Source organism: Schistocerca gregaria, chromosome 1 (assembly GCF_023897955.1).
Source record: "Schistocerca gregaria isolate iqSchGreg1 chromosome 1, iqSchGreg1.2, whole genome shotgun sequence".
NCBI lineage: Eukaryota > Metazoa > Arthropoda > Insecta > Orthoptera > Acrididae > Schistocerca > Schistocerca gregaria.
Genome location: NC_064920.1, coordinates 492635841 through 492662056, shown reverse-complemented (window position 1 = coordinate 492662056; position 26216 = coordinate 492635841). Strand labels below are relative to the sequence as shown.

Here is a 26216-nt window from a genome sequence, read left to right as displayed (position 1 = left end):
CCCCTTAAACCTATTGTTCCCCTGGAAGTACCATAACCTTGCCGATTTCTCTCTCAGTCGCTCTCTTTTTTTTTTCTCGAGGCTCATGCAGCCGCCATAGCGATGACGGCGTCAATTTGTTGATGTGGTATCGTGTCACCTACCAATCCCACAATTTTCACAAAATCCATACACTACGACGAACAGCCTACAGGGGCTGTAAGGCGTGGACTGAGCGGTTTTTTAGATTAGAGGGTCTCGGGGAAATACGGAAAGGATTTCAGTCTCAAAGGGTGCTGGTCGAATATAGCAAGAAAGTAGATACAGAAACCGTCGGTATAAAAGCAGCAAATTGTCGTAGATGTGTTGCGAAAGTATCAGAGCTCCAAGCTCTAATACACTCCTGGAAATGGAAAAAAGAACACATTGACACCGGTGTGTCAGACCCACCATACTTGCTCCGGACACTGCGAGAGGGCTGTACAAGCAATGGTCACACGCACGGCACAGCGGACACACCAGGAAACGCGGTGTTGGCCGTCGAATGGCGCTAGCTGCGCAACATTTGTGCACCGCCGCCGTCACTGTCAGCCAGTTTGCCGTGGCATACGGAGCTCCATCGCAGTCTTTAACACTGGTAGCATGCCGCGACAGCGTGGACGTGAACCGTATGTGCAGTTGACGGACTTTGAGCGGGGCATATAGTGGGCATGCGGGAGGCCGGGTGGACGTACCGCCGAATTGCTCAACACGTGGGGCGTGAGGTCTCCACAGTACATCAATGTTGTCGCCAGTGGTCGGCGGAAGGTGCACGTGCCCGTCGACCTGGGACTGGACCGCAGCGACGCACGGATGCACGCCAAGACCGTAGGATCCTACGCAGTGCCATAGGGGACCGCACTTCCACTTCCCAGCAAATTAGGGACACTGTTGCTCCTGGGGTATCGGCGAGGACCATTCGCAACCGTCTCCATGAAGCTGGGCTAATGTCCCGCTCACGCCCCAACATCGTGCAGCCCGCCTCCAGTGGTGTCGCGACAGGCGTGAATGGAGGGACGAATGGAGACGTGTCGTCTTCAGCGATGAGAGTCGCTTCTGCCTTAGTGCCAATGATGGTCGTATGCGTGTTTGGCGCCGTGCAGGTGAGCGCCACAATCAGGACTGCATACGACCGAGGCACACAGGGCCAACACCCGGCATCATGGTGTGGGGAGCGATCTCCTACACTGGCCGTACACCTCTGGTGATCGTCGAGGGGACACTGAATAGTGCACGGTACATCCAAACCGTCATCGAACGATCGTTCTACCATTCCTAGACCGGCAAGGGAACTTGCTGTTCCAACAGGACAATGCACGCCCGCATGTATCCCGTGCCACCCAACGTGCTCTAGAAGGTGTAAGTCAACTACCCTGGCCAGCAAGATCTCCGGATCTGTCCCCCATTGAGCATGTTTGGGACTGGATGAAGCGTCGTCTCACGCGGTCTGCACGTCCAGCACGAACGCTGGTCCAACTGAGGCGCCAGGTGGAAATGGCATGGCAAGCCGTTCCACAAGACTACATCCAGCATCTCTACGATCATCTCCATGGGTGAATAGCAGCCTGAATTGCTGCGAGAGGTGGATATACACTGTACTAGTGCCGACATTGTGCATGCTCTGTTGCCTGTGTCTATGTGACTGTGGTTCTGTCAGTGTGATCATGTGATGTATCTCACCCCAAGAATGTGTCAATAAAGTTTCCCCTTCCTGGGACAATGAATTCACGGTGTTCTTATTTCAATTTCCAGGAGTGTAGAGAGCACTGATTCTGAAAGCGTTATAGGCAATGAAAGCTGGCTAATCCGGAGATAAGTTTAGCCGAAACTTTACAAAGAACCTAACGGTGCTCCGAAATGATAGGCCAAACACAGTTGGCTATGGCGTGTTTGTTGCTGTTAGAATTAGTTTATATTGTAGCGATACTGAAGCAGATATTTCCTTTGAGTATGGACAGAGGTTATTCTTGGCAACTGGAATAAAATAATAATTAGATCCTTTTACGACCACCAAACTCAGATGATATAATTGCTGGAAGGTTCAGACAAAAACTTGAGTTTAATTTCAAGCACGTACCTGATTCATACAATTATAGTTGATGGTGACTTTAATTTAACCTCTACATGTTGGCGAAAATACACGCTTAATCCCGGAGAGACGCATAGAACCTCATCAGAAATTGTGCTAAACCCATTCTCTGAAAATTATTTCTAGCAGTTAATTGATGAGCCCACACGAATAGTTAACGGTTGTGAAAACACCCTTGACCTTTTAGCAAAAATAGTCCTGATATAATAACTAGCATCAAAACGGATACATGGATTAGTGAACACAGCGTCGTTGTAGCGTCATTGAATACTGTAACACCAAAGTCCTCCAAAAATAAACGAAAAATATACTAATTAAAAGAAGGAGATAAAACTTCACTTGACGCCTTCCTGAGAGACAATCTCCACTTCTTCCAAATTAACAATGTAAGCGTAGGCTAGATGTGACTTGAGTACAAAGAAATAGTATCGACAGAAATCGAGAGATTTTTACCAAATAAATTAAGAAACGACGAAGCTGATCCCCATTGGTACACAAAAACGTTTAGAACGCTGTAGCAGAAAAAAAACAACATGCAAAATTTGAACGAACCAAAATCTCCAACATTGCCGATCTTTTACAGAAGCTTGAAATTTAGCGTGGAAGTCAATGCGCGATGTTCCATATCGAAACCAGGCAGAAAATCAGAAGCGATTCTGGTCGTACGCTTATGTAAGGTATGCTAGCGACAACACACAGTCATTGCCTAGTATGCGCAGGAGCAGTGGAGTTACTATCGAGACAGTGCTACCAAGGCAGAATTACTAATTTCAGAATTCCTTCACCAAAGAAGACAAAGAAAATATTCCACAATTCTAACCAAGAACAGATGCCAACATGAGGCACTTAGATATCCTGGAAGTAGTGAAGCAACTTACATTACTTAATGAAAGCATGTCTTCTGGTCCAGACTGTACGCCAATTATGTTCCTTTCAGAATATGCTGATGCAATAGCCCAACAATCACATACAACCGCTTGTTCGACGAAAGATCCGTACCCAAAGACTGGAAAGTTGCACAGGTCACACCAATACTCCAGAAATGAAGTAGATGTGATTCACTAATATCATCGATATGCAGCACGATTTTAAAACATGGGTGGTGTTCGAACATTATACGGTCTATTGACACACAGTCAACAAGGATATAGAAAACATCGTTCTTGTGAAACACAACTAGATCTTTACACAGACGAAATGTTGAGTGTTATTGTCAAGAGTTTTCAAATCGATTCCGTATTTCTAGATTTCATTTAACCACACAAGCGGCTTGTAGTGAAATTGCGTGCTTATAGAGTATCGTCTCTGTTATGTGACTGGATTCGTGATTTCCTGCTCGAGAGGACACAGCTCGTAGTAATTGACGGATAATCATCGAGTAAAACAGAAGTGATTTCTGGCGTTTCCCCAGGTAGAGTGTTATAGGCCCTCTGCTGTTCCTTATGTATTTAAACGATTTAGGAGACAATCTGAGCAGCTGTCTTTGCAGATGATGCTGTCGTTTAACGACTGGTAAAGTGATCAGAAAATCGAAATAAATAGCAAAACGATTTAGAAAAGATATCTGAATGGTGTAAAAACCTTCAATTGACACTAAATATTGGGGATATGAGGTCATCCTCATGAGTGATAATAGGAATCCGTTAAACTTCGGTTACACGGTAAATCAGTCGAATCTAAAAGCCGTAAATTCAACTAAATATCCAGGAATTACAATCATGAACAGTTTAAGTTGGAAAGAACACATAGAAATGCAGTGGAGAAGGCAAGCCAAAGATTGGGTTTTATTGGCAGAACACTTAGAAAATGTAACAGATCAAGTGAAGAGGCTGCCTACAGTACGCTTGTCAGTCTTCTTTCGCAGTTCTGCTGCGCAGTCTGGAATCCTTACCAGATAGGATTAACGGAGTACTTCGAGAAAGTTCAAAGAGGTACAGCACGTCCTGAATAATCGCGAAATAGGGGAGAGAGAGAGTGTAACAGATATTATACAAGATTTGTTATGGACACCATTACAACGAAGGTGTTCTACGTTTTGGCGGAATCTTCTCACGAAATTTAAATCTGCAACTTTCTTCTCCCAATGCGAAAATATTTTATTGGCGCCGATGTACATAGGGAGAAATGATCATTATAGTAAAATAAGGGAAATCAGAGGTCGAACTGAAAGTCACAGGTGCTCGTTTTTTCCGCATTCGGTTCGAGAGTGCAATACGAGGTGCATTCAAGTTCTAAGGCCTCCGATTTTTTTTCTCCGGACTGGAAAGAGATAGAAACATGCGCACTGTTTTAAAATGAGGCGCGTTCATTGTCAATACGTCCCAGAGCTGGCAGCACCGTACGGCAGATGGAATTTTACCGCCAGCGGCGAGAATGTGAACTGTTTTAAATACTTAAAGGCGACGTTTTCCTTACTTGAACAGCGTGGTGTGAAACCAATTGAAATTCATCGACAGTTGAAGGAGACATGTGGAGATGGAGTTATGGATGTGTCGAAAGTGCTTTCGTGGGTGCGACAGTTTAATGAAGGCAGAACATCGTGTGACAACATACCGAAACAACCTCGGGCTTGCACAAGCCGGTCTGACTACATGATCGAGAAAGTGGAGAGAACTGTTTTGGGGGATCGCCGAATGACTGTTGAACAGATCGCCTCCAGAGTTGGCAACGACAGCATGAATGGGACTTTCTTTTCGTCGGTTGTGACAATGGATGAGACGTGGAGGCCATTTTTCAATCCGGAAACGAAGCACCAATCAGCTCAATGGAAGCACACAGATTCACCGCCACCAAAAACATTTCGGATAACCGCCAGTGCTGAAAAAATGATGGTGTCCATGTTCTGGAACAGCGAGGGCGTAATCCTTACCCATTGCGTTCCAAAGGGCACTACGGTAACAGGTGCATCCTACGAAAATGTTTTGAAGAACAAATTCCTTCCTGTACTGCAACAAAAACGAACGGAAAGGGCTGCGCGTGTGCTGTTTCACCAAGACAACGCACCCGCACATCGAGCTAACGTTACGCAACAGTTTCTTCGTGATAACAACTTTGAAGTGATTTCTCATGCTCCCTACTCACCTGACCTGGCTCCTAGTGACTTTTGGCTTTTTCTAACAATGAAAGACATTCTTCGTGGCCGCACACTCACCAGCTGTGCTGCTATTGCCTCAGAGAGTTTCCAGTGGTCAAAACAGACTCCTAAAGAAGCCTTCGCCGCTGCCATGGAATCATGGCGTCAGCGTTGTGAAAAATGTGTAGGTCTGCAGGGCGATTACTTCGAGAAGTAACGCCAGTTTCATCGATTTCGGGTGAGTAGTTAATTAGAAAAAAAATTGGAGGCCTTAGATCTTGAATGGACCAGGTAATAGAGAAATATTGTGAAGGCGTGTTGATGAACCCCCTGCCAGGCACTTAAGTGTGGTTTACTCAGTATCCACGTAGATGTACATTTATTCATTTAACCTTATCAGAATAGGATTTTGACCCTCTCCATTACATACGACTAGACTTTTACAGGTACAGTGACCTTTACATTTCAGTCACTTAAGAAAGTTTTAATTGTGGTAATTGCTGATTAAATATTGTCTTGACTTGGTGGTTATCTGTATATTGTGTTAATGCAACATCGGAAACAGGCTCCTTGTGGTTTCTGTAACACAGAACAATGGATATAGCCTTTGAAATATCAACAAAATTGTTTCCAAAATAAACAAAAGGGATAACTGTAAATTAAAGCACAAAATTACACCTAAAAGAATTCGAAATAAAGAAAGACCTAAATATATTCTTTTACCCTACTGGGGACAAATATTAGACGAAAAACAGCACCCTCTCCAGAAAACAAACTAAGAAGTTGAGCTCAGATCAGAAAACACATTAAGAATACGAATATACCATCTTTAGAACAACCAACAAAATTTTCCAGATCTGGGGTTTATAAGTTGAAATGTAAATACTGCGAGAAGAAACATATAAGTTAAACATGGAAAACTTTACATTATCGTTCTAAGGACGCATGGACAGCATTGGAAACGATGTATCAGCATTTAGTAGACATTTGGGACAGCAAAATCACGAAACTACGGACGTAGGAGAGTGCAAGTCAGTTCTAGTCACTGATGATGAAGCATAATATCTGAACATTCTAAAGGAACTGTGTATTTTTACTCGTGTGAAAAAAGATGCAAGCAGTATTCTTAAAGAACAAAACGATGCAAAAAAATTATCGATAATTTTAAAAAATATCTTTGTCCAAAGATGAAACAACGTTTTAAACGAAACACAACAGACCTTATACTATTAATATTTACGTATTTTACTTTTTTATTAACTATATTTTATGTGTATTCTGGCAATAGGTGAAAGCAATATAGAGATCGCTCACATTACCATAATGAAAGAAAAAATACACACGAAGCGATATCTTTGATATATTTGGCATCTTTGACAGCAAAATATGTCACTGATGTTTGTGATCGTGGTTGTCTCAATTATAATCGTATGACAGTGTGCTAGAAAGCATGAAAAATTAATAAAACATCTGAAAAATTTTTGAAGACTTAAAAGTAAAACATAAGTAAGTTGTAATTACAAGCAGACACCCATAACATATAGAGCATAGCATTTATTATGTATTAGTTTTATGTATCTTTTATCGGACCGCTGATGATGAGCATGTCCTCGACACCGGTCCGGTAATCCAAAAAATATAAAAAGTTAGTTCAACTTCCGACGAGGATGTTTAAGTAAAATTTTCGATTTTTTTTTATCGATTTGTTCTTTAGGAATGTATAGTAGGTAGATCCTTAGCCATCTTTTAAAGCTGGGAATGTTATTTAGTTGTCAGAGTTAGTAAAGGAGATCATGCCAAATGTAGGTACCTTATGCTAAAAGCTGTTTTGAAAAGGCGAGTGACTGATAGACATTGACAGAAAATATTTTTCTGTGATGGGGATGACAGTTTCTGCTTTGTTGTTTAGATAAAAGCATGAAGGTAGAAGGGAGATGCGAGGAACTGTTTATGTCGATAAGATGGCAAGGGAGACATTGTGTGTGCAAATTTCTCCATTTGCCTGAGGAAGAGTTGTTGAAACAGACTGCAAGAACAAAGATCTTTGTGGACTGCGGAAGGTCATTAAAGCTGTGCACAAGATGGTTAAATACGATCAGGAAGTGGAAATATATCGTCCGCACGAGCACCAAGAAACTAGAGTTTCCTTGAGAAAGATCTTGCAGTGTAAGATCTCTGTAATCAACAACGGAAGTGTAACCGTATGCTCAAATTCATTTTTCAAGTGAAAAGAGAAAAGCTTTTCCCATTTTTGCAGCTTATACAGACATGCTGATGCGTTCCTGCAGACTGTATCTATTTTCTCATCTCATTATAGGTTCTTGTCTGTTATTATAAATGTTCAACATGATGATCGAAACCTGTTGGAAGTGTAGAATGAATATTTTCGGGAGGCGGTAGTACGTAGTAAGGAGATGATTTTGCTATTAGATTAATATTAATCACTGCTGTATTTATTGAGCAATTACGCTTTCTTCTACGGATTGATGCCCATTTTTGTTTTTAAATTAGAGAGCTTCTTGAAGGAAGAGTTCAACTTCCTTAAAAGGACATGATGCCGTTATCTAAAAGACTCACTTTAGTTGTATCTATTGACACATAGTAGTTGAGTATATTACACATAGCGAAGGATTCGCTCTGTTTGCCTAAGTACCTTGTCAAAACTTTGTACCGATATTTTGAGCTGTTTGACTAAACATTTGCGATTTATATGTCACAAGGGACTACTTGTATAAAGTTATAAGTATAACCTCTGGAATTTTATAATTATTATCTAGTTGGCGTGTGGAATTGATAATAGATCGCTGAAAAACTCGTTTCGGAACGGCGTGTATATTTTGGCTTTTATAGATGGAATATTCCGTGATTATATCCTTGGGTATACATTACGAAAACTGATATCGTATCAGTCCAGGAGATTTAGATACGAGAAGACTTAGGGCATTACACGATCCTACGTGCCTATCTCTCGCATACGCACTTAAAGCCCTGTAATCGGTTTGCTTACCTAAACCAGTCTCACAAAAAACCGCTTCTCACCTAGAGCGCTGACACACACAACTATGATTGTCATCACTATGTCCCCGGTCTCCTCTCCTATCCACTAATTGACGTTTTGTGAGGAATTCACCTACATCTTTAGCTGGTGACGGACTTCTGAATATCATACTTGGTAATGACATGTGGTCGTCCGTCCGTGTGGTACTTGAAATATGAATGAGTAAATATTTAGTTCTCATTTCTTCATTAGTTCAACATGTCAACAGATCTTTTAAGTAAATAAAGCATCACCATTTAGCGAAATCTCCACCATAATCTGTATCCTGGAAATGTTTCTGCTTTCGTGAAGACACTAATCACTAATTCCCAAAGATTCTCACAATCTCCAACTGCACACAACAACTGATTCTAATTAGTCGATGAATACGAAAGTATGTTTTACGTGGCAGCAGGATTTCCTTGCGACTATCGTTTTCAAATGCGTTTTGTGAGTTGTTTCGCTGGGAAACTTGCTGGCAGATTAAAACTGTGTGCCGGACCGAAACTCGAACTCGGCACCTGTGAAGACGACTCGCGGCTCGTCTTCACATCTTTAATTCCACCAGCACCTCGTCTCCTGTCTCTGCAGGAGAGCTTCTGTGAAGTCTGGAAGGTGGGAGACGTGGTACTGGTGGAGTTAAAGCTGTGAGGACGGGTCGTGACTCACGTGGCAGGGCAGCAGCGCGCACCGCGCTCGGCCGTCCTCTCCGCTGCGCGCGCCGAGTGTTTACTTCCACTTCACCACGCTTGTCAGTCGAACAAGGTATAGTGGCCAACTCTTACAGTAAGAGCGTGCTTACGTTCACCTTTTCAAATGTATTTGCACGCACAGGAGCATTGGCCGGCGAACGCTTCCTACGCGAAGACCCCCGTGCCAATATCATCGATCATAAGCACCAGCCGTCCGGTGTGGCCGTGCGGTTCTAAGCGCTTCAGTTTGGAACCACGTGACCGCTACGGTCGCAGATTCGTATCCTGCCTCGGGCATGGATGTGTGTGATGTACTTAGGTAAGTTAGGTTTAAGTAGTTCTACGTTCTAGGGGACTGATGACCTCAGCAGTTAAGTCCCATAGTGCTCAGAGCCATTTGAACCATTAGCAGCATCGCTTACGTTGACTTCCGACGCTGCCTACAACGAGATTATTCAACGGGTGCGACATAGACTAAAATTTCGACACTCTGACGGGAAAGTCCTAACGATCCATGTATTCGAAATGCCTGTAGAAGTGAAGGACGATGAAGTAATCGCGGCGCTAAGCCCGTACGGCAAAGTCCAGAGTCACGCAGCCGAGACATGGGCACTGTTTACGACGTATCCAGTGCTTAATAGTGTGAGACAAGTTTCAAACGGCACGTCCCAATGTACATTTCTATAGGCGACTGCTATGCGGTGGCCATTTACGACGGACAGTCTCGAACATGTTCCGGTTGTGGCAAAGAAGGCCACGTCCGTAATGAATGCCTGCAACGCCGCATCACTCAACTACGGCACGGCGACACGAACGCCGACCGAGTAACAACCGCCCTTCCAGTCACCTACGCGGCGACACTGCACGTCCAGCCCTCATAAGACGCAGTTCATGTGCGTCTCTCTGGAATGATACACCCGGAGGCGTCCCAGCACCTTGACACCGGCACTGTCGCCCGCGAACATGACTTACAGCAGGACACACCCATGCTAGAAGAACACAAGGATACCAGCGAGAGTTTTATGGAGACTGACGACCGCATCACAGAAGATCACAAGGATACCAGCAAGGGTTTTATGGACACTGACGACCTTATCATAGCACCCGCGGCTTTTGTAAAGGGAAAACACGAATCTCTTCCTTCCTCAGACACCGATACACATTGCCGGAAGCAAAAGTCGCCCAAACGACGAAACAAAAAACGCCATAAGACATCAGAATCGGCCACTGAGCCCCCTCCGCATGACGAAGAGGTGGTGCATAAATCTGACGGTGTACACGATAACGCTTTTTCCTCTGCCACGGAGACGCGTCATCCACAAGACGACAAGCCGTCCAACAGAGATCGTGAGCAAGACTCGCGCGCAGAGGCCATGTAACATAGCACGCCCGTCGTCACCGAAGCAATTGAGCCGACTCGGCAGGCGCTGCCACCTCTCACCAATGTTGGTAATGATAGACACTTTTCATGGCCACATGACGGGGATTTGCTATCACCACCCGATGCGGAAATGAGATCTGTTCCTCTGTTAGACCAACTCTAAAATTGGGGGATGTTTCTACAGCGACTACTACGGTTAATATGGACTTCCACAATCCACCACGGCCACCTTCACCAGCTACGTACATATCGACAGCACGGATCCCACACCAGGCATACCGAATAGGTACCATCAACACCAATAATATCGGCTTCCACGTTAAACTTCAATTGCTCTGCGACACGCTAAGAGCAGCGTAAATGACATCGCCATTCTATAAGAACCGAGGACAGCAACTTGGTGCAGGACTTATGGATATGAGACTACGCCGCCCCAGCGGCTATGGAACACACAGGCGCAGCTATCGTCCTCCGAGAAGGGATTGCAGTTCCCGTTATTGAATAGCTCCCAGCAGAGCTCGGGGTGGTCATGGCAGTTCAGGAAATCAAAATCATAAATCTCTACGCGCCATCGGGGACAGATAAACGGTGGAATTGCTCCTAGTTCCAGGCAGAACAGATCACGCCTTTATTCCTCGTCAGATACGATCACCTTATCGTAGGTGAAGATTTCAACTGTGTTCTCGAGCGTACTGACCAATACCCCCATTTTACCGCATGTGTGGGACTTCGCTTTCTTGTCCGCCGCCCGGGGCACACACATATCACGAGCCAGTCCGACAGCCAACTCGATAGACTATATATATATACCTGACGCTCTCAGACGTTCTCCTCGACGCGGAACGTTAGCGGTCTGCCTTTTCGGGTCATAACATCTACATCTGTACCATCAACCTACGTAGACAAGCTATATGGCGCAGTTCAGGACCTCGGAAACGCAACGTCACGCTACTTCGGGACCCTGAATGTCGACAATAGGTCACCGACATGTGGCACGCTTGTGTTCAGCGCATCACGCATTACAAGACCGCACTGCAATAGTGTCTACTGCGCGCCAAACTGGCCATCCGACGCGTCTTGACACACTACGGCAGAGCCAAAGCCAGGTGGAATCACCACACAACAGATTTCTATCAAGGCAATCTTCACCAGCTACGTACATATCGACAGCACGGATCCACAGTCGGGCATACCGAATAGCTACCATCAACACCAATAATATCGGCTCCCACGTTAAACTCTACTTGAGCTCATGGATCATTTCGCGTCCCCGGACCATCTAAAAGGAGCTCAACGCATCAAAGCAAAGATTTTAGCCCTGACCAGGTGCCGTCTGGAAGGAGCCATTATGCCAAGATAGGATTGACGGTGAAGAACCTTCTATGCATCATATTGTTCAAAATGTTAGCCGACGCCGATGAACCTTATGGACAACTTTAGATCTACCTGATGGACGACATCTGACTTCGCAAGCTTCCATCGCCCATGACAACTCACTACAGTCTTCTCTATCAAGAATTATCTGCCGGTGCAGAGGCCATTGCTGAGATTGCCCACAAGATACATGTACACTAAACGTCCCTTCTGATTGCGGAAGTGACCACCGACAACGTCCTTGGCTTTGTTCAAATGGCTTTGAGCACTATGGAACTCAACATGTATGGTCATCAGTCCCCTATAACTTAGAACTACTTAAACCTAACTAACCTAAGGACAGAACACAACACCCAGTCATCATGAGGCAGAGAAAATCCCTGACCCCGCCGGGAACCCGGGCGTGGGAAGAACGTCCTTGGCGCTGTCACCAAAGGATCACTGAACCGGTCTCCCGACCAGGATTGTTTACCGCTCGAATTTTACAGAAACTTCCAAGATTTGATGTTGCTGTGATGAAGAGACATGTACTGCGAACTTTTGTCCGGCGCGGCTGTCCATCATCAACGTTAATGGAAGTCTTACTCATACCAGTGCCGAAACCTACAGAAGGAACACGACTTGATAGTTATCAGCTGATCACGTTACTAAATTATGATTTCAAGATTTTCACACGCCTTCTAGCCGTGCGACTCAAAAATATATTACGAGAAATTGTTTTCCAAGAACAAACATCCTTAGGTGACGACCATAATATACGACTGCTATCAGTGAATATCGAAATGTGATCGTTGTGGCGACACACTCACGACTGACAAATTTTTTAATCTCCATCGACTTCAATCAAGCGTTTGAACGTGTCAGTCACGCATTCCTCAACGCTATGGTGGACCGGATGGCGATTTCCCCGACGTTCAAGCAGGTGATCTTCTCGTCAACGGCAGAAGTATGGGACCTACACGGGTCGAACGCTAAATCCCTCTGGGTTGCCCACTGTCGACGGTGCTTTATGCTATTGCGATGGAACCATTCACCTGTGGATTACGGCGACGCTTGGCAGGTTTTCCACTCCGAGATCAGAGCCTACGTGGACGACTAGGCTCTCATCGTACGTTCAGCAGCCGACGTAGAAGCTGCAATGCAAAGGATTATCCTTTACAGTGCAGGGGCAGGGAGCGCTACGAACATCGCAAAACCATGGGCCCTGAAGATCGGCCGTGGCCTTCCCACATACAGCGTAGCCCCAGTTCAACTGGTCGATACACTTCGCTGTCTCGGATTGGTGTACACGCGAGACATTCACCGCTCCTCGGAGATGAGTTTTCGGCCGCTACTGCAAAGCATCCGGGCAAACATACAGAATTACCTACTACACGCGCTGAATAAGTGCCACAATCACCTTCGTTAATGCTCATCTGGCAGCCCGGATACCCCACATCGCAAAGATTCCGCCCATTATTGCGACAATGGTGGCCAGTCTACAGGTGGATTTCGGGTATTTCTTATGATTAGGACGCATCTTCAAAGTCCAATATGATGCCCTTACTTTACGGAAGCGGGATAGTGGCCCCGATCTCGTTAACGTGAGACACCAGCATTTTACACCAGTACTATGCTCTGGTTACTGAAAGGGTAAAATAAGTTTCATATCAGCGCACGCTCCGCTACAGAGTGAAATTTCACTGTGTTGTTGTCATTACTACGAGTACAATTTTAGTGTTCGGCTGCACTACATTGTCGTTTTTGCTGTTTGAATGTAATAATCTATAATCTTCATTACTTGACTGTTTATTCTTGACTCAGCTTTGGAATCTCCTGCTGACGTTTTGCTCTCACGTAAATTTTTAAATTGACTCAGCATCTACGAAAAAAAATAAGATTTTCCCTTACTATGGCATTTATGTCCTTACTGTGTTAATATAAGAATGCGCACTTTCTTCTTCTTACTGGATATCACTAAATGTACACCTGATTTCGACCAGCAACGTGTTTATAAAGATAGGCAACTAACAAAATTATTCCCGAGACGCTTCTTGGTAATTACATGTGAAAAATAATTGCAAAGATTTAGTACCGGAAGAGTTTCACATTGAAACAGGCATGATCCCAAGTCACAGCGAAGGTACTTCATTTTAAATGGGACATTCTCAAGTTGCCCATTGTATTTATATTATTATTGTAAAGAATATTTCTCTGCTTAAAGACAGATAGCACCCCACACGGAGTGTAGGCTAAGCTCGCTGTTTTTAGCATCGTATCTAGGATCGATCGCGGTCCTGTAGTTTGGAGCAGAGTGGAAGGCCTAAACGAGATTGAGTGCAGAGTTGCAGAGTTTCCTTTCAAAGATGAGGCACGCCCAACATACAATAAGCGGAGTACGTGTGGCATGCGCGTGCTAAGTTTTTAAGTTAGAGATGAAATATATCAATCGCACTGCTCTCACAGAATGCTCGTCCCCACAGATAGGAAACACACAGATAGTGTATGTTCATTGTAACCAGTAACGCGCTCTAAATTTGGAAACTTACCACAGATGCTTCTGTAGTTTACTAATATCATCTGAAGCGTTTCACCTAAAGTGAATAGCAACGACATCCTCTGATCGACTTGGAATATTTACCGGAAGGATAGTTTAGTCACCACTGGTGGCGGCGTATTTATTACACTAAAGATTTCAGTAACATCGAGCGAGGTTATCACTTATTCCGAATGTGCATTAATCTGGATGAAATTAAGTATCAAAGGAGGATCAAACATGGTAATCGGATGCTTTAATATACCGCATGCGTCAGGAGCTGTAGTGATTGAGTACTTCAGAGAGAACATTGAGAATTTCGTGAATAAGTCTCCTTATCATGCGATTTAAGTAAGGGATGAATTCAGCCTGTCAGATATAGATTGAGGGAGCCATGCGAATCAAAACTGGTGCCAGAGATAGAGATTCGTGTCATACTGTCCTAAATGATTTTGTCTGAAAATTACTTTGCGCAGATAATTAGAGAACTCGAGAAGGAAACGTCTTAGACCTCCTAGCTACAGACAGACCTGAACTTCTCGAATCATTGACGTAGATGAGGGTATCAGTGGTCATAAGACTGTGATAACACCTGCGTCTACTGGTATTACTAGGAATTTAAGAAATCCAGGAAAAGATTTTAGGCTTCGCGAGAGTGACATGATATAAATTGCACAGTATATGATTATTCAGCATCAAATATTTAGTGCTGAGTTCGAAGATGTGGAGCACAAATGGAAAAAAATTCAAAACCAACATTCACTATGCCTTAGACAAGTATGTTCCGAGGTAGGTCTTAAGGGATGGGAAAAATCCACCGAGGGTTAAAACTCGTGTTAAAAAACTGCTACATGAACAATGAGGCTTCATCACGGATTCAAGAGAGGTCAAAGCCTATTTTACAAAGGAAAGCTGGACGAAGCGAAAATGAGCGTAAGGAGAGCAATGAGAGAGGCGTTCAATGACTCTGAAAGTGAAATCTGACTACCGATCTGACTTAAAATACGAAGAGGTACGTTTCGCAAAATGACCACAACGAGAATATTTGAGTAATTATAGCTGTTACGGAAGCTTATAGAAATAATTGTACCTACACGGTATTCGCTAATGGAACAGGGAAGGGGGGCGGAGGTTCCAGAAATACCCTCCGCCGAATACCGAGATGTGACTTGGGTATTAAAAAAGAGGGCCTCATAAATCCAATATTTAGTCGGTGGACGCTGGACACACGTTGTCCGAGATCAGTACATCAGTCTAATGACTTCACACCTCTGTACAATCGAGGAAGGATATGAACATAGATTGTGCGACCGAACATTAATATTTCGCGCTAACCTTTGTTTCCAGCGTTCTGCCTGTCTTACGTCCCACGGAAACGTTGCCAGTGACATGTGCGGTCCTCAGAAAATTAAAAACTGGAAAAATGTTTAAAAATAAAAACACTCTCGTTTGCTCAGTTGGAGAACAGGGGTTAAGTATTATTAGTTGATTTCATTACGTAAACTTACTCAAATGAAGGAGATTTAATTTCTGCTTGGATCGAAGGAGTAGATGTGCCTAGGTGTAATTAGAAACACTAGTCACTTACTGGCAACTTTATAATTCTTATAAGTTTATATGCCAAGAGACTGGAGAAATGTATGATGAAATTGAATTGCGGCAATTGTGGCAGGACAGTGTATGACCGCTGCTTCATCTATTTGACTAAATTCTGGGCGTGTCTCTCTCATAGCGCTTATCCCGCCGTTCGGGGGCCGTTTTTCTCTTGACTCAGAAAATTTACTTTATTAATTTTGTGCCAGAATGCCCATTCTATCGCCATAGCCATCACTTAAACCCGAGCTAGTTGAATCGTGTGATTGTACTACTTAATATATGTTTGTCGTATTTTTTTTAGGCAGAAAAAGGTGGACAGCTCTAAATTTGCCTAAAAGAGCATGTAAAACCGCCTAAAAACCTCACTCAAGCTGGTCAGTGTACCACAAGAATGGTAGTTAATCCACAGCGCAGATGCCATCCAGTGTTAAGCTATACGGTCATGCTCTTTCGTAAACATCCGTATAATGCTTGGAGAATGAGTGTGGCGTATGTGATAAGTGAGGCAGGTGTCAAATGTTGACCCGGAACTCAGATTCCGGATTACGGAATTTTCCAATTATGATGGTGCAGATTATTAGAATTGCAGAATTCAAGCGCTTAGTTTCCAGATTTTAAACAAGTAAAAGACTATATCTCATCAAAAGTGTCAAGACATCTATGACGGTCTTGAGTTTGCTGAGGATACTTTCGACGTGTTATTTCAATATCTGTTGACCATTCTTCCTCAACAGTCGAAACCAGAACAAGTAGTGATGCTGGACACTGGGGTCCAGAATAAAGTGGCCATTCTGCCTCATCCCAAAGGTTTCCCATTAAGTTCATGTCTGAATCTAGTCAGACTGGCCCATTTCAGGAATATTTTCCCAAAACCAGTTCCTCACATATGCCGCTTTTTGCAAGGGTGAACTGTCATGCAGAAACAAACAATAATAGCAAGGGTGCTGTTCCTCTACTGTAAGCAGCACACGGTGCTACAAAATACACTATGTGGTCAAAAGTATCCGGACACCTCCCAAAAATATACTTTTTCCATATTTGATGCATTTTGCTGCCACCTACTGCAAGGTACTCCATATCAGCACCCTCAGCAGTCATTAGACATCATGAGAGAGCAGAATGGGGCGCTCCGCGAAACTCGCGGATTTGGAACGTGGTCAGGTGATTTGGTGTCACTTGTGTCATACGTCTGTACGCGAGATTTCTACACTTCTAAATATCCCTAGGTCAACTGTTTACGATGAGATAGTGAAGTGGAAACGTGAAGGGAGACGTACAGCACAAAAACGTACAGGCTGACCTCGTCAGTTGACTGATATAGACAGCCAACAGTTGAAGAGGGTACTATGTGTAATAGGCGCACCTACCCACACCATCACGCAGGAATTCCAAACTGCATCAGATCCATTGCAGGTACTATGACAGTTACGCGGGAGGTGAGAAAAATAGGATTTCATGGTCGAGCGGCTCTTCATAAGCCGCACATCACGCCGATAAATGCCAAACGACGCTTCGCTTGGTGTAAGTAGCGTAAAAATTGGACGATTGAAAAATGGAAAAACGTGCAGTGACGAATCACGGTACATAATGTGGCGATCCGATGGCAGGGTGTGGGTATGGCGAATCCCCGGTGAACGTCATCTGACAGCATGTGTTGTGCCAACAGTAAAATTCGGAGGCGTTGGTGTTACGGTGTGGTCGTGTTTTTCATGGAGAGGGCTTGCACCCCTTGTTGTTTTGCGTGGCACTATCACAGCCTGTAGTCTTTCGCCCGTACTGTTCAATCTGTACATCGAGAAAACAATGATGGAAATAAATGAAAGGTTCAGCAATGGAATTAAAATTCAAGGTGAAAGGATATCAATGATACGATTCGCTGATGACATTGCTATCCTGAGTGAAAGTGAAGAAGAATTACTGATCTGCTTAATGGAATGAACAGTCAAATGAGTACAGAGTATGGACTAAGAGTAAATCCAAGAAATGTGGCGAAGAGAAGTCTAATAGCATCAAATATCGGCCTTAAATAGAGAAAGAAATTTCTGAGAATATACGTCTGGAGTACAGCGTTGTATGTTAGTGAAACATGGACTATGGCAAAACCGGAACAGAAGAGAATCGAAACACTTGAGATGTGGTGCTACAGACGAATTTTGAAAATTAGGTGGACTGATAAGGTAAGGAATGAGTAGGTTCTGTGCGGAATCGGAGAGGAAAGAAATATGTGGAAAACAATGTAGAAGGGAAATGATGATAGAATATATGTAACGACATGAGGGAATGACTTCCACGGTACTAGAGGGAGCTGTAAAAGGCACAAGCTGTAGAGGAAGACAGAGATTGGAATATAGCCAGCAAATAATTGAGTACGTAGTTTGCAAGTGCTACTCTGAGATGAAGAAGTTAGCACAGGAGAGGAATTCGTTCGTGATGGACTGCATCAAACCAGTTAAAAGACTGAGGAGCAACAAAAAAAAAAAGTCACATTACAGAGCTACACTGATATTTTAAGCACTTTCTTGCTTCCCATTGTTGAAGAGCAATTCTGGGATGGCGATTGCATCTTTCAATTCAGTCGAGCACCTGTTCATAATGCAATGCTTGTAGCGGAGTGGTTACACGACAATAACATCCCTGTAATGGAATGACCTGCACAGAGTCCTGACGTGAGCCTTATACTACACCTTTGCGATGATTTGGAACGGCGACTTCGTGCCAGGACTCACCGACTGACATTGATACTATCCACAGTACAGCACTCCGGGAAGAATGGGCTCCCATTCCCCAAGAAACATTCCACCAGCATCTGATTGAACGTATGCCTGCGAGAGTCGAAACTATCATCAAGGCTAAGGGTGGGCCAACACTACTGAACTCCAACATTACCGATGGAGGGCGCCACGAACACGTAAGTCATTTTCAGTCAGGTGTCCGGATACTATTGATCACGTAGTGTATGTGCATATCCTCCCAAATTTAACGTTTTCTTAGCGCAGTAAGGGCACGACGGTACAGCCACGAAAATCCCCATACCGTAACACCACCTTCTCTGTACTTCACTCTTGCAACACACGCGAGGGCAGATAACTTTCTCGAGGCGTTCGTCGAACCCAAAACCTTCCATCGGATTGTCACAGGGTATACAGTGAGTCACCACTAAAAATCACTCGGTTCCACTAATCCAGTGTCCAGACTCTTAGCTCTTTACACCACCTCAAGCGTCGCTTAGCATTGACAGCAGAAACGTGTGGCTTATGAGGTGCTGCTCGACAGCTGCTCCTTGTTATTTCTGTCTAAAGACAGTCATTACGCTAGTTGGACTTCTGGTAACATTCTGGAACTCATTAGTGATTCCATCCGCTGATTTCATGCGATATTTTACAGCCAGTCTCCACTATGCTCGACAGTCACTGTTCGTCCGTAGATGAGGTCTGCTTGGCCTAGGTTTAAGTAACCTTGTTCCTTAGAGTTTACGCTTGACAATCATATAAGAGAAACTCGACTTGTGCAGCTATAGAAAGGTTGAAGTACCCATGATGGATCTGTTACTCAAGCGATATCCAGTGATCAGTTCACGTACGAAGTTACTGAACTCTCCTATCAGATTTTTTCAGCTGTTACCGCTTCCCTACTAACAGCGCTACCATTCCCGTCCCTTTTTATAGTGGTGGCTGCGCCTCACGTGACATCTAGTGATCAATTCCGTATCGCACATTGGCGACCGGATATTTTTGATCAGATACCTTACAAAGACCGAAGTATTCTGTTATAATTAGAACGAATATATTTTTTATTACAAATTTCTAACTGTGAAAGCCTAGACTAGGAAACCATCCACGAATGGTAAATAAAACGATACCTATGAATCAGTGTATAAGCAGCTATGTGGTGCGTATACAATCAACAAAGTGTATTCGATGAATGACGAAATGGAAGTGGCTATCAATGATCCATCATCACGCTCACCGAGGCACTCCAGTGTGTTGTGATATATTATTCGAGAGTACAGGACAAAATTCATTTGATTATCCCGAAGTTTCTTCTCTGGGAAAAAAATGAATGATAAACAAAAACAGAAAAAATAGGACAATTATTTCGCGAAAGTGAGTTAAAAGCAAGTGGAACGAAATACAGTGAGAGTAGCTTCTATCAGTCTATCTCCTCCTGTCCCGCTCGCTTTCCATCTCGTACTCTCCCCTTGCTCTATCCATTTCCTCCCCCTTCTCGCTGTTCATCTCCTGCTCCCTACCCTCTTTGCCCAGCTGTTCCTCCACCTGTCTCTGTCCATCTCCTTCCGCCTCCTTATTCGGTTTATGTCCTTCTATCCCCCTCTCTGCCCACATCCTGCTCTCCCTACCTATGACATCTCCTCTTTCCTCCTCTCTGTCGGTGCATGTCTCCCCCCCCCCCCCCCCCCAATCTCTCTCCACGGTATCTGCATTACTCCAGTATAAATCTGGTGGTTCTTACACCCACTTTTTACCCATGTATTTGTCACCGTACTAACATGTCATATATGTGTGTGTGTGAAATCTTTTGGGACTTAACTGCTAAGGTCATCAGTCCCTAAGCTTACACACTACTTAACCTAAATTATCCTAAGGACAAACACACGTACTCATGCCCGAGCGAGGACTCGAACCTCCACCAAGAGCAGCGGCACATTCCATGGCTGCAGCGCCTTAGACCGCTCGGCTAATCCTGAGGGGCACATGTCATATATATTTCATACATATTTAACATATTGCACACGTGTTGGTACACGTATTTCACAAGTACCTCTAGCGACTGTAACCCTGCAGTTTCATTTTCACGTATCTCAATGTTAATGACGTCGCATGCCTTTAACTATGCGTCGCACAGTTATATATTTATGTAGATACACTGAGTGGTTCATGGTGTGGATTCCTGTAGTCATGTCCTAGTTCATGAACCACGGGCAACGTATGAGTGGCCAAGTAAGTGGTCCCGAAAGTCGGGATACCAGTTACTTTGGAATAAGGCAGGGCATCTCGGACATATTCTGAGTCGTGGTCACCTTTGTGCTCATACGGCAAAGACTACCAAATCCACCGGTTAGTCCCTCAACCGTTAGGGGTAGAACTCAATGGGACTCAGGGCAAGTAAGGCTAGCAACCTGCTTCCCCGATACTTTAAATATTATGCTGGCAACAATCAGAGAAAAAAGCCTCGGACCTTTGGAGGTGACGGAGTCCCACCTCTAACTTACAAACCAGGGACTCCTAAGATACGACTTGGCAAACAAATGGTAATGAGATGGGGAGCTATTAATATCAATGGGGGCTACCCTGGGAACAAAGTAGAGCTGGCAGAGGCTGCAAATAAGATGGGGCTGGACGTTTTAACTGATAGTGACATTCGTGTAAGGGGTGAGAAAGAACAGGAAGTGGGAGAATAAAAGGTCTACCTGTCAGGAGTCAAAGCAGGAATAGCACAATGGGGTGTAGGGATTTACATCAGGAAAGGAATGGAACCCAGCGTAGTTGCAGAAAGGTATGTAAACGAACGTCTGATGTGGATAGATTTGACAGTGTATAGCAAGAAAATTAGGATTGTGTCAGTATATTCGCATTGTGAAGGGACAGATCTAGATAAGATGGATAGTTTTTATGAGGCACTCACTGATGTAGTTGTTAGAGTAAAGGACAAGGACAGTGTTCTGCTCATGGGTGATTTTAATGCCAGGATTGGAAATCGAACAGAAGGGTATGAAAAGGTTATGGGTAAATATGGAGAGACTATGGAGGCCAATAGGAACGGGAAACAACTCTCGGATTTCTGTGCCAGTATGGGCTTAGTAATCACAAATTCCTTTTTTAAACATAAGAACATTCACCGGTATACTTGGGAAGGCAGGGGAACCAGATCTTTCATTGACTATATAATAACAGATCAGGAATTCAGGAAGGCTGTGAGGGACACACGTGTATTCAGGGGATTCTTCGATGACACTGATCATTATTTAATCTGCAGTGAAATTGGGATTGTGAGGCCGAAAGTGCACGAGGTCAGGTCCATATGTAGGAGGGTAAGAGTGGAGAAACTTCACGATAAGGAAATCAGGCTCAAGTACATAACAGCGATCTCAGAAAGGTACCAGTTAGTTGAATGTAGTCAATTACAGTCATTGGAAAAGGAATGGACAAGGTACAGGGACACAGTACTAGAAGTGGCTAAAGAATGTCTTGGAACAGTAGTGTGTAAAAGTAGGATGAAGCAAACAGCTTGGTGGAATGACACAGTCAAGGCAGCCTGTAAAAGGAAAAAGATGGCGTATCAAAAATGGCTACATACTAGAACTCAGGTAGACAGAGAAAGTCATGTTGAAGAAAGAAACAAAGCGAAACAGATAATTGCAGCATCCAAGAAGAAATCTTGGGAAGACTTTGGAAACAGGTTGGAGACTATGGGTCAAGCTGCTGGAAAACCATTCTGGAGTGTAATTAGCAGTCTTCGAAAGGGAGGTAAGAAGGAAATGACAAGTATTTTGGACAGGTCAGGGAAACTGCTGGTGAATCCTGTGGATGCCTTGGGCAGATGGAGGGAATGTTTTGAAGAGTTGCTCAATGTAGGTGAAAATACGATCAGCTATGTTTCAGATTTCGAGGTATAATGGGATAGGAATGAGGATGGAAATAAAATCACATTTGAGGAAGTGGAGAAAATGGTCAATAGATTGCAGTGCAATAAAGCAGCTGGGGTGGATGAAATTAAGTCGGAACTCATCAAATACAGTGGAACATCGGGTCTTAAATGACTACACAGGATAATTGAAATGGCCTGGGAGTCGGGACAGGTTCCATCAGACTGGACAAAAGCAGTAATCATTCCTATCATTAAACATGGAAACATAAAAGATTGTAACAGCTATAGAGGTATCTCTTTAATCAGCGTTGTGGGTAAAATCTTCTCAGGTATTGTTGAAAGGAAAGTGCGAGTATTAGTTGAGGACCAATTGGATGAAAATCAGTGTGGGTTTAGGACTTTTAGAGGTTGTCGGGACCAGATCTTTAGCTTACCGCAAATAATGGAGAAGTGTTATGAGTGGAATAGGGAACTGTATCTATGCTTTATAGATCTAGAAAAGGCATATGACCGGGTTCCTAGGAGGAAGTTATTGTCTGTTCTACGAGATTATGGAATAGGAGGCAAACTTTTGCAAGCAATTAAAGGTCTTTACATGGATAGTCAGGCAGCAGTTAGTGTTGACGGTAAATTGAGTTCATGGTTCAGAGTAGTTTCAGGAGTAAGACAAGGCTGCAACCTGTCTCCATTGTTGTTCATATTACTTATGGATCATATGTTGAAAACAATAGACTGGCTGGGTGAGATCAAGATATATGAACACAAAATAAGCAGTCTTGCATATGCGGATGACTTAGTTGTGATGGCAGATTCGATTGAAAGTTTTCAAAGTAATATTTCAGAGCTAGATCAGAAATGTAAGGACTATGGTATGAAGATTAGCATCTCCAAAACGAAAGTAATGTCAGTGGGAAGGAAATATAAACGGATTGAGTGCCAAATAGAGGAACAAAGTTGGAACAGGTGGACAGTTTCAAGTACTTAGGATGCATGTTCTCACAGGATGGCAATATAGTGAAAGAACTGGAAGCGAGGTGTAGCAAAGCTAATGCAGTGAGCGCTCAGCTACGAGCTACTCTCTTCTGCAAGAAGTAAGTCAGTACCAAGACTAAGTTATCTGTGCACCGTTCAATCTTTTGACCACCTTTGTTGTATGGGAGCGAAAGCTGGATGGATTCAAGTTACCTTATCAACAAGGTTGAGGTTACGGATATGAAAGTAGCTAGGATGATTGCAGGTACTAGTAGATGGGAACAATGGCAGGAGGTTGTCCACAATGAGGAAATCAAAGAAAAACTGGGAATGAACTCTATAGGTGTAGCAGTCAGGATGAACAGGCTTAGATGGTGGGGTCATGTTACACGCATCGGAGAAGCAAGGTTACCGAAGAGACTCATGGGTTCAGCAGTAGAGGGTAGGAGGAGTCGGGGCGGACCGAGGAGAAGGTACCTGGATTCGGTTAAGAATGATTTTGAAGTAATGGGTTTAACATCAGAAGAGGCACTGAATAGGGGATCGTGGAGGAATTTTATAAGGGGGGCTATGCTCCAGACTGAACACTGAAAGGCATAATCAGTCTTAAATGATGATGATGATGATGACTGTGCGGCATATGTGGATACGATCTCTGAAATATATTGCGATTAGAGTTAGGGTTAGGGAAGGATTGGGAAGGAAATCGGCCGTGCCCTTTCAAAGGAACCATCCCGGCATTTGCCTGAAACGATTTAGGGAAATCACGGAAAACCTAAATCAGGATGGCCGGAGACGGGATTGAACCGTCGTCCTCCCGAATGCGAGTCCAGTGTGCTGACCACTGCGCCACCTCGCTCGGTGTATCTCCTGAAACATTTGACGTACAGTAATATAATTTTCCTGCTGCATTAAGCGATATATGTAAATACTGTCTGTAAAATGTGCCACTAATGCACTTAGTAGCAAAGACGTAATAAATTAAAACGTGAAATGGCAGTTTAGCTAAATGATGTAGCAAGCGATGAACTTTTTTGCTTTCGTTATTTTGAGCGGGTTATCAACGAGAAATAGTTTTGAAAAGTCCAAAATTATTTGTTGAGTATGTTCCCAGTCCAGAAGTGCTGCGTTTAAGCCGTAATATCACGGACTGCGGCGGCCCCTCCCGCCGGAGGTTCGAGTCCTCCCTCGGTCATGGGGGTGTGTGTTGTTCTGAGCATAAGTTAGTTTAAGTAGTGTGTAACTCTAGGGACAGATGACCTAGGCAGTTTCGTCCCTTAAAAATTCAAACACACACACTAAGTTCTGTCATTTTCAATTTGTGCGTGATTAAATTATTGCTATTCACACGTTGTCAGCTACACTAATTTTTCAACATCATAAGCACCCTTTTGATAGATAGTAGCACGTTCTTACCCCTCAGCGGTGATCTCCAGCCAGTAGGTCATATGTGTACTAAGTTTGACTGAAATAGATCCGGTGGTTTAGGAGATGTGGAACATACATACATACGAGTACATACATACGCACACTCGCTTTTAATATGTGTGGATTCAAGAGTAGTTTGGTAACAAAAACAAATATTTGCGGCGAGCAAGTATTGAAGTGGGGAATTAACTGTGATATGAAGCATGTTGTATAACTACAGTAAATTAAAGCTTCCGGCAGAGAACATGTGTAATTTGGATTACCAATTTTTTCGGTTATCCGTTCAGTTAGGGTCCGCAGTAGCTGGAAGAATAGGGAGTTTTCAGTAAGAAGGTAATACGATTTCACGAATCACTTCAAAGCTATACAAATTCAAAATGATGCGTGAATTTCACGAAATTGTTCACTGGTGAGGTGAGTAAAGGAAGCGGTGAACAATGTGTACGTGTTTGTTGCCTCCTTAGAGGAGTGAGTGAAATTCAAATAGGCTGACTGGAGAGCGAGCAGGCAGCGGACTGACCATTCTTCTTGTAGAAGATGACCTCCAGCTTGAGCTCTGTCTTGGCGTCGAGCGCGCGCTCGATCTGCAGCTTGTGCTCGTCCGCCGTGTCCGGTCCGTACAGGAACTTGCAGGCGCAGCCCTTCTGCATGATCTGCGCGCGCGCCCAGCCCGTCAGCTCGCAGAAGCCGTCCGAGCAGTACACGATCGGGTACAGCGCCGGCACCTGCGCGTTGCCCAGCACGAAGTTGCTGTCTGAAACACAGCGCAGCCAAACAAAACAAGTGAGCCGCACTGCAGCAGCCAGCAACCAAAGGAAAATGCTGACATCATTTAAAAGCATGGTGGCACTGATCACAAATATTTGTTTCCTGATGCATTTCGTCACCGGTTGTTCTCGAAAAGACATAAAATAGTATCTCGTCCATATTGTCGCTAAAAAGTACGAATTTTGCACTCATGATGTGCGTTGATGCTATTTGTAAAGGAATTCGTGAAAGTTTGTAACATACAGTATTAACACGTTCACGCCGGCGCTGAGAATTGTTTCTCACCACTCGACAGTGCGCGCATTCATCCTCTCCTTCATCTGGTGGAGCTGATTTTCCCGTTTCTCGCCGTGAGGTGGTGGTCGTATTTAGATGCACAACGCTACTATTAAATATATTGATATTTTATTATGAAAGCCGAACTTCTAAAACGAGACGTCTCACAAAATTATGTGATAGCTCACTTACTGAAGGGTCACTTAAAATTGTCTTCCTAATAGTTTATCGAGTGTGGCTGATAGGTAATACATCATGTTTCATTGTGGTGGTGGTAAAATAATCGGTAGAGTCGAGAGTGGTATACTCCGTCGATGGGAGGATCGAACGGGAGCCATCGGTGGTACACTTCGTCGTTAATATTTATGTAAATTATGTTTATAGGTGTATA

The 26216-nt window shown here is 43.8% G+C and overlaps 1 protein-coding gene across 5 annotated transcripts in view; it reads right to left on the bottom strand.

Moving 5' to 3' along the window:
• Positions 1-26216, bottom strand: part of LOC126353886 (potassium voltage-gated channel subfamily H member 8) — a 1477332-nt gene that overhangs the window by 458382 nt on the left and 992734 nt on the right. For all 5 annotated transcript variants that reach the window (XM_050003094.1, XM_050003103.1, XM_050003121.1 and 2 more), the window contains exon 3: positions 25302-25535. In XM_050003094.1, coding sequence (XP_049859051.1) covers positions 25302-25535 — 234 coding nt within the window. The remainder of the gene's footprint in view (positions 1-25301; positions 25536-26216) is intronic.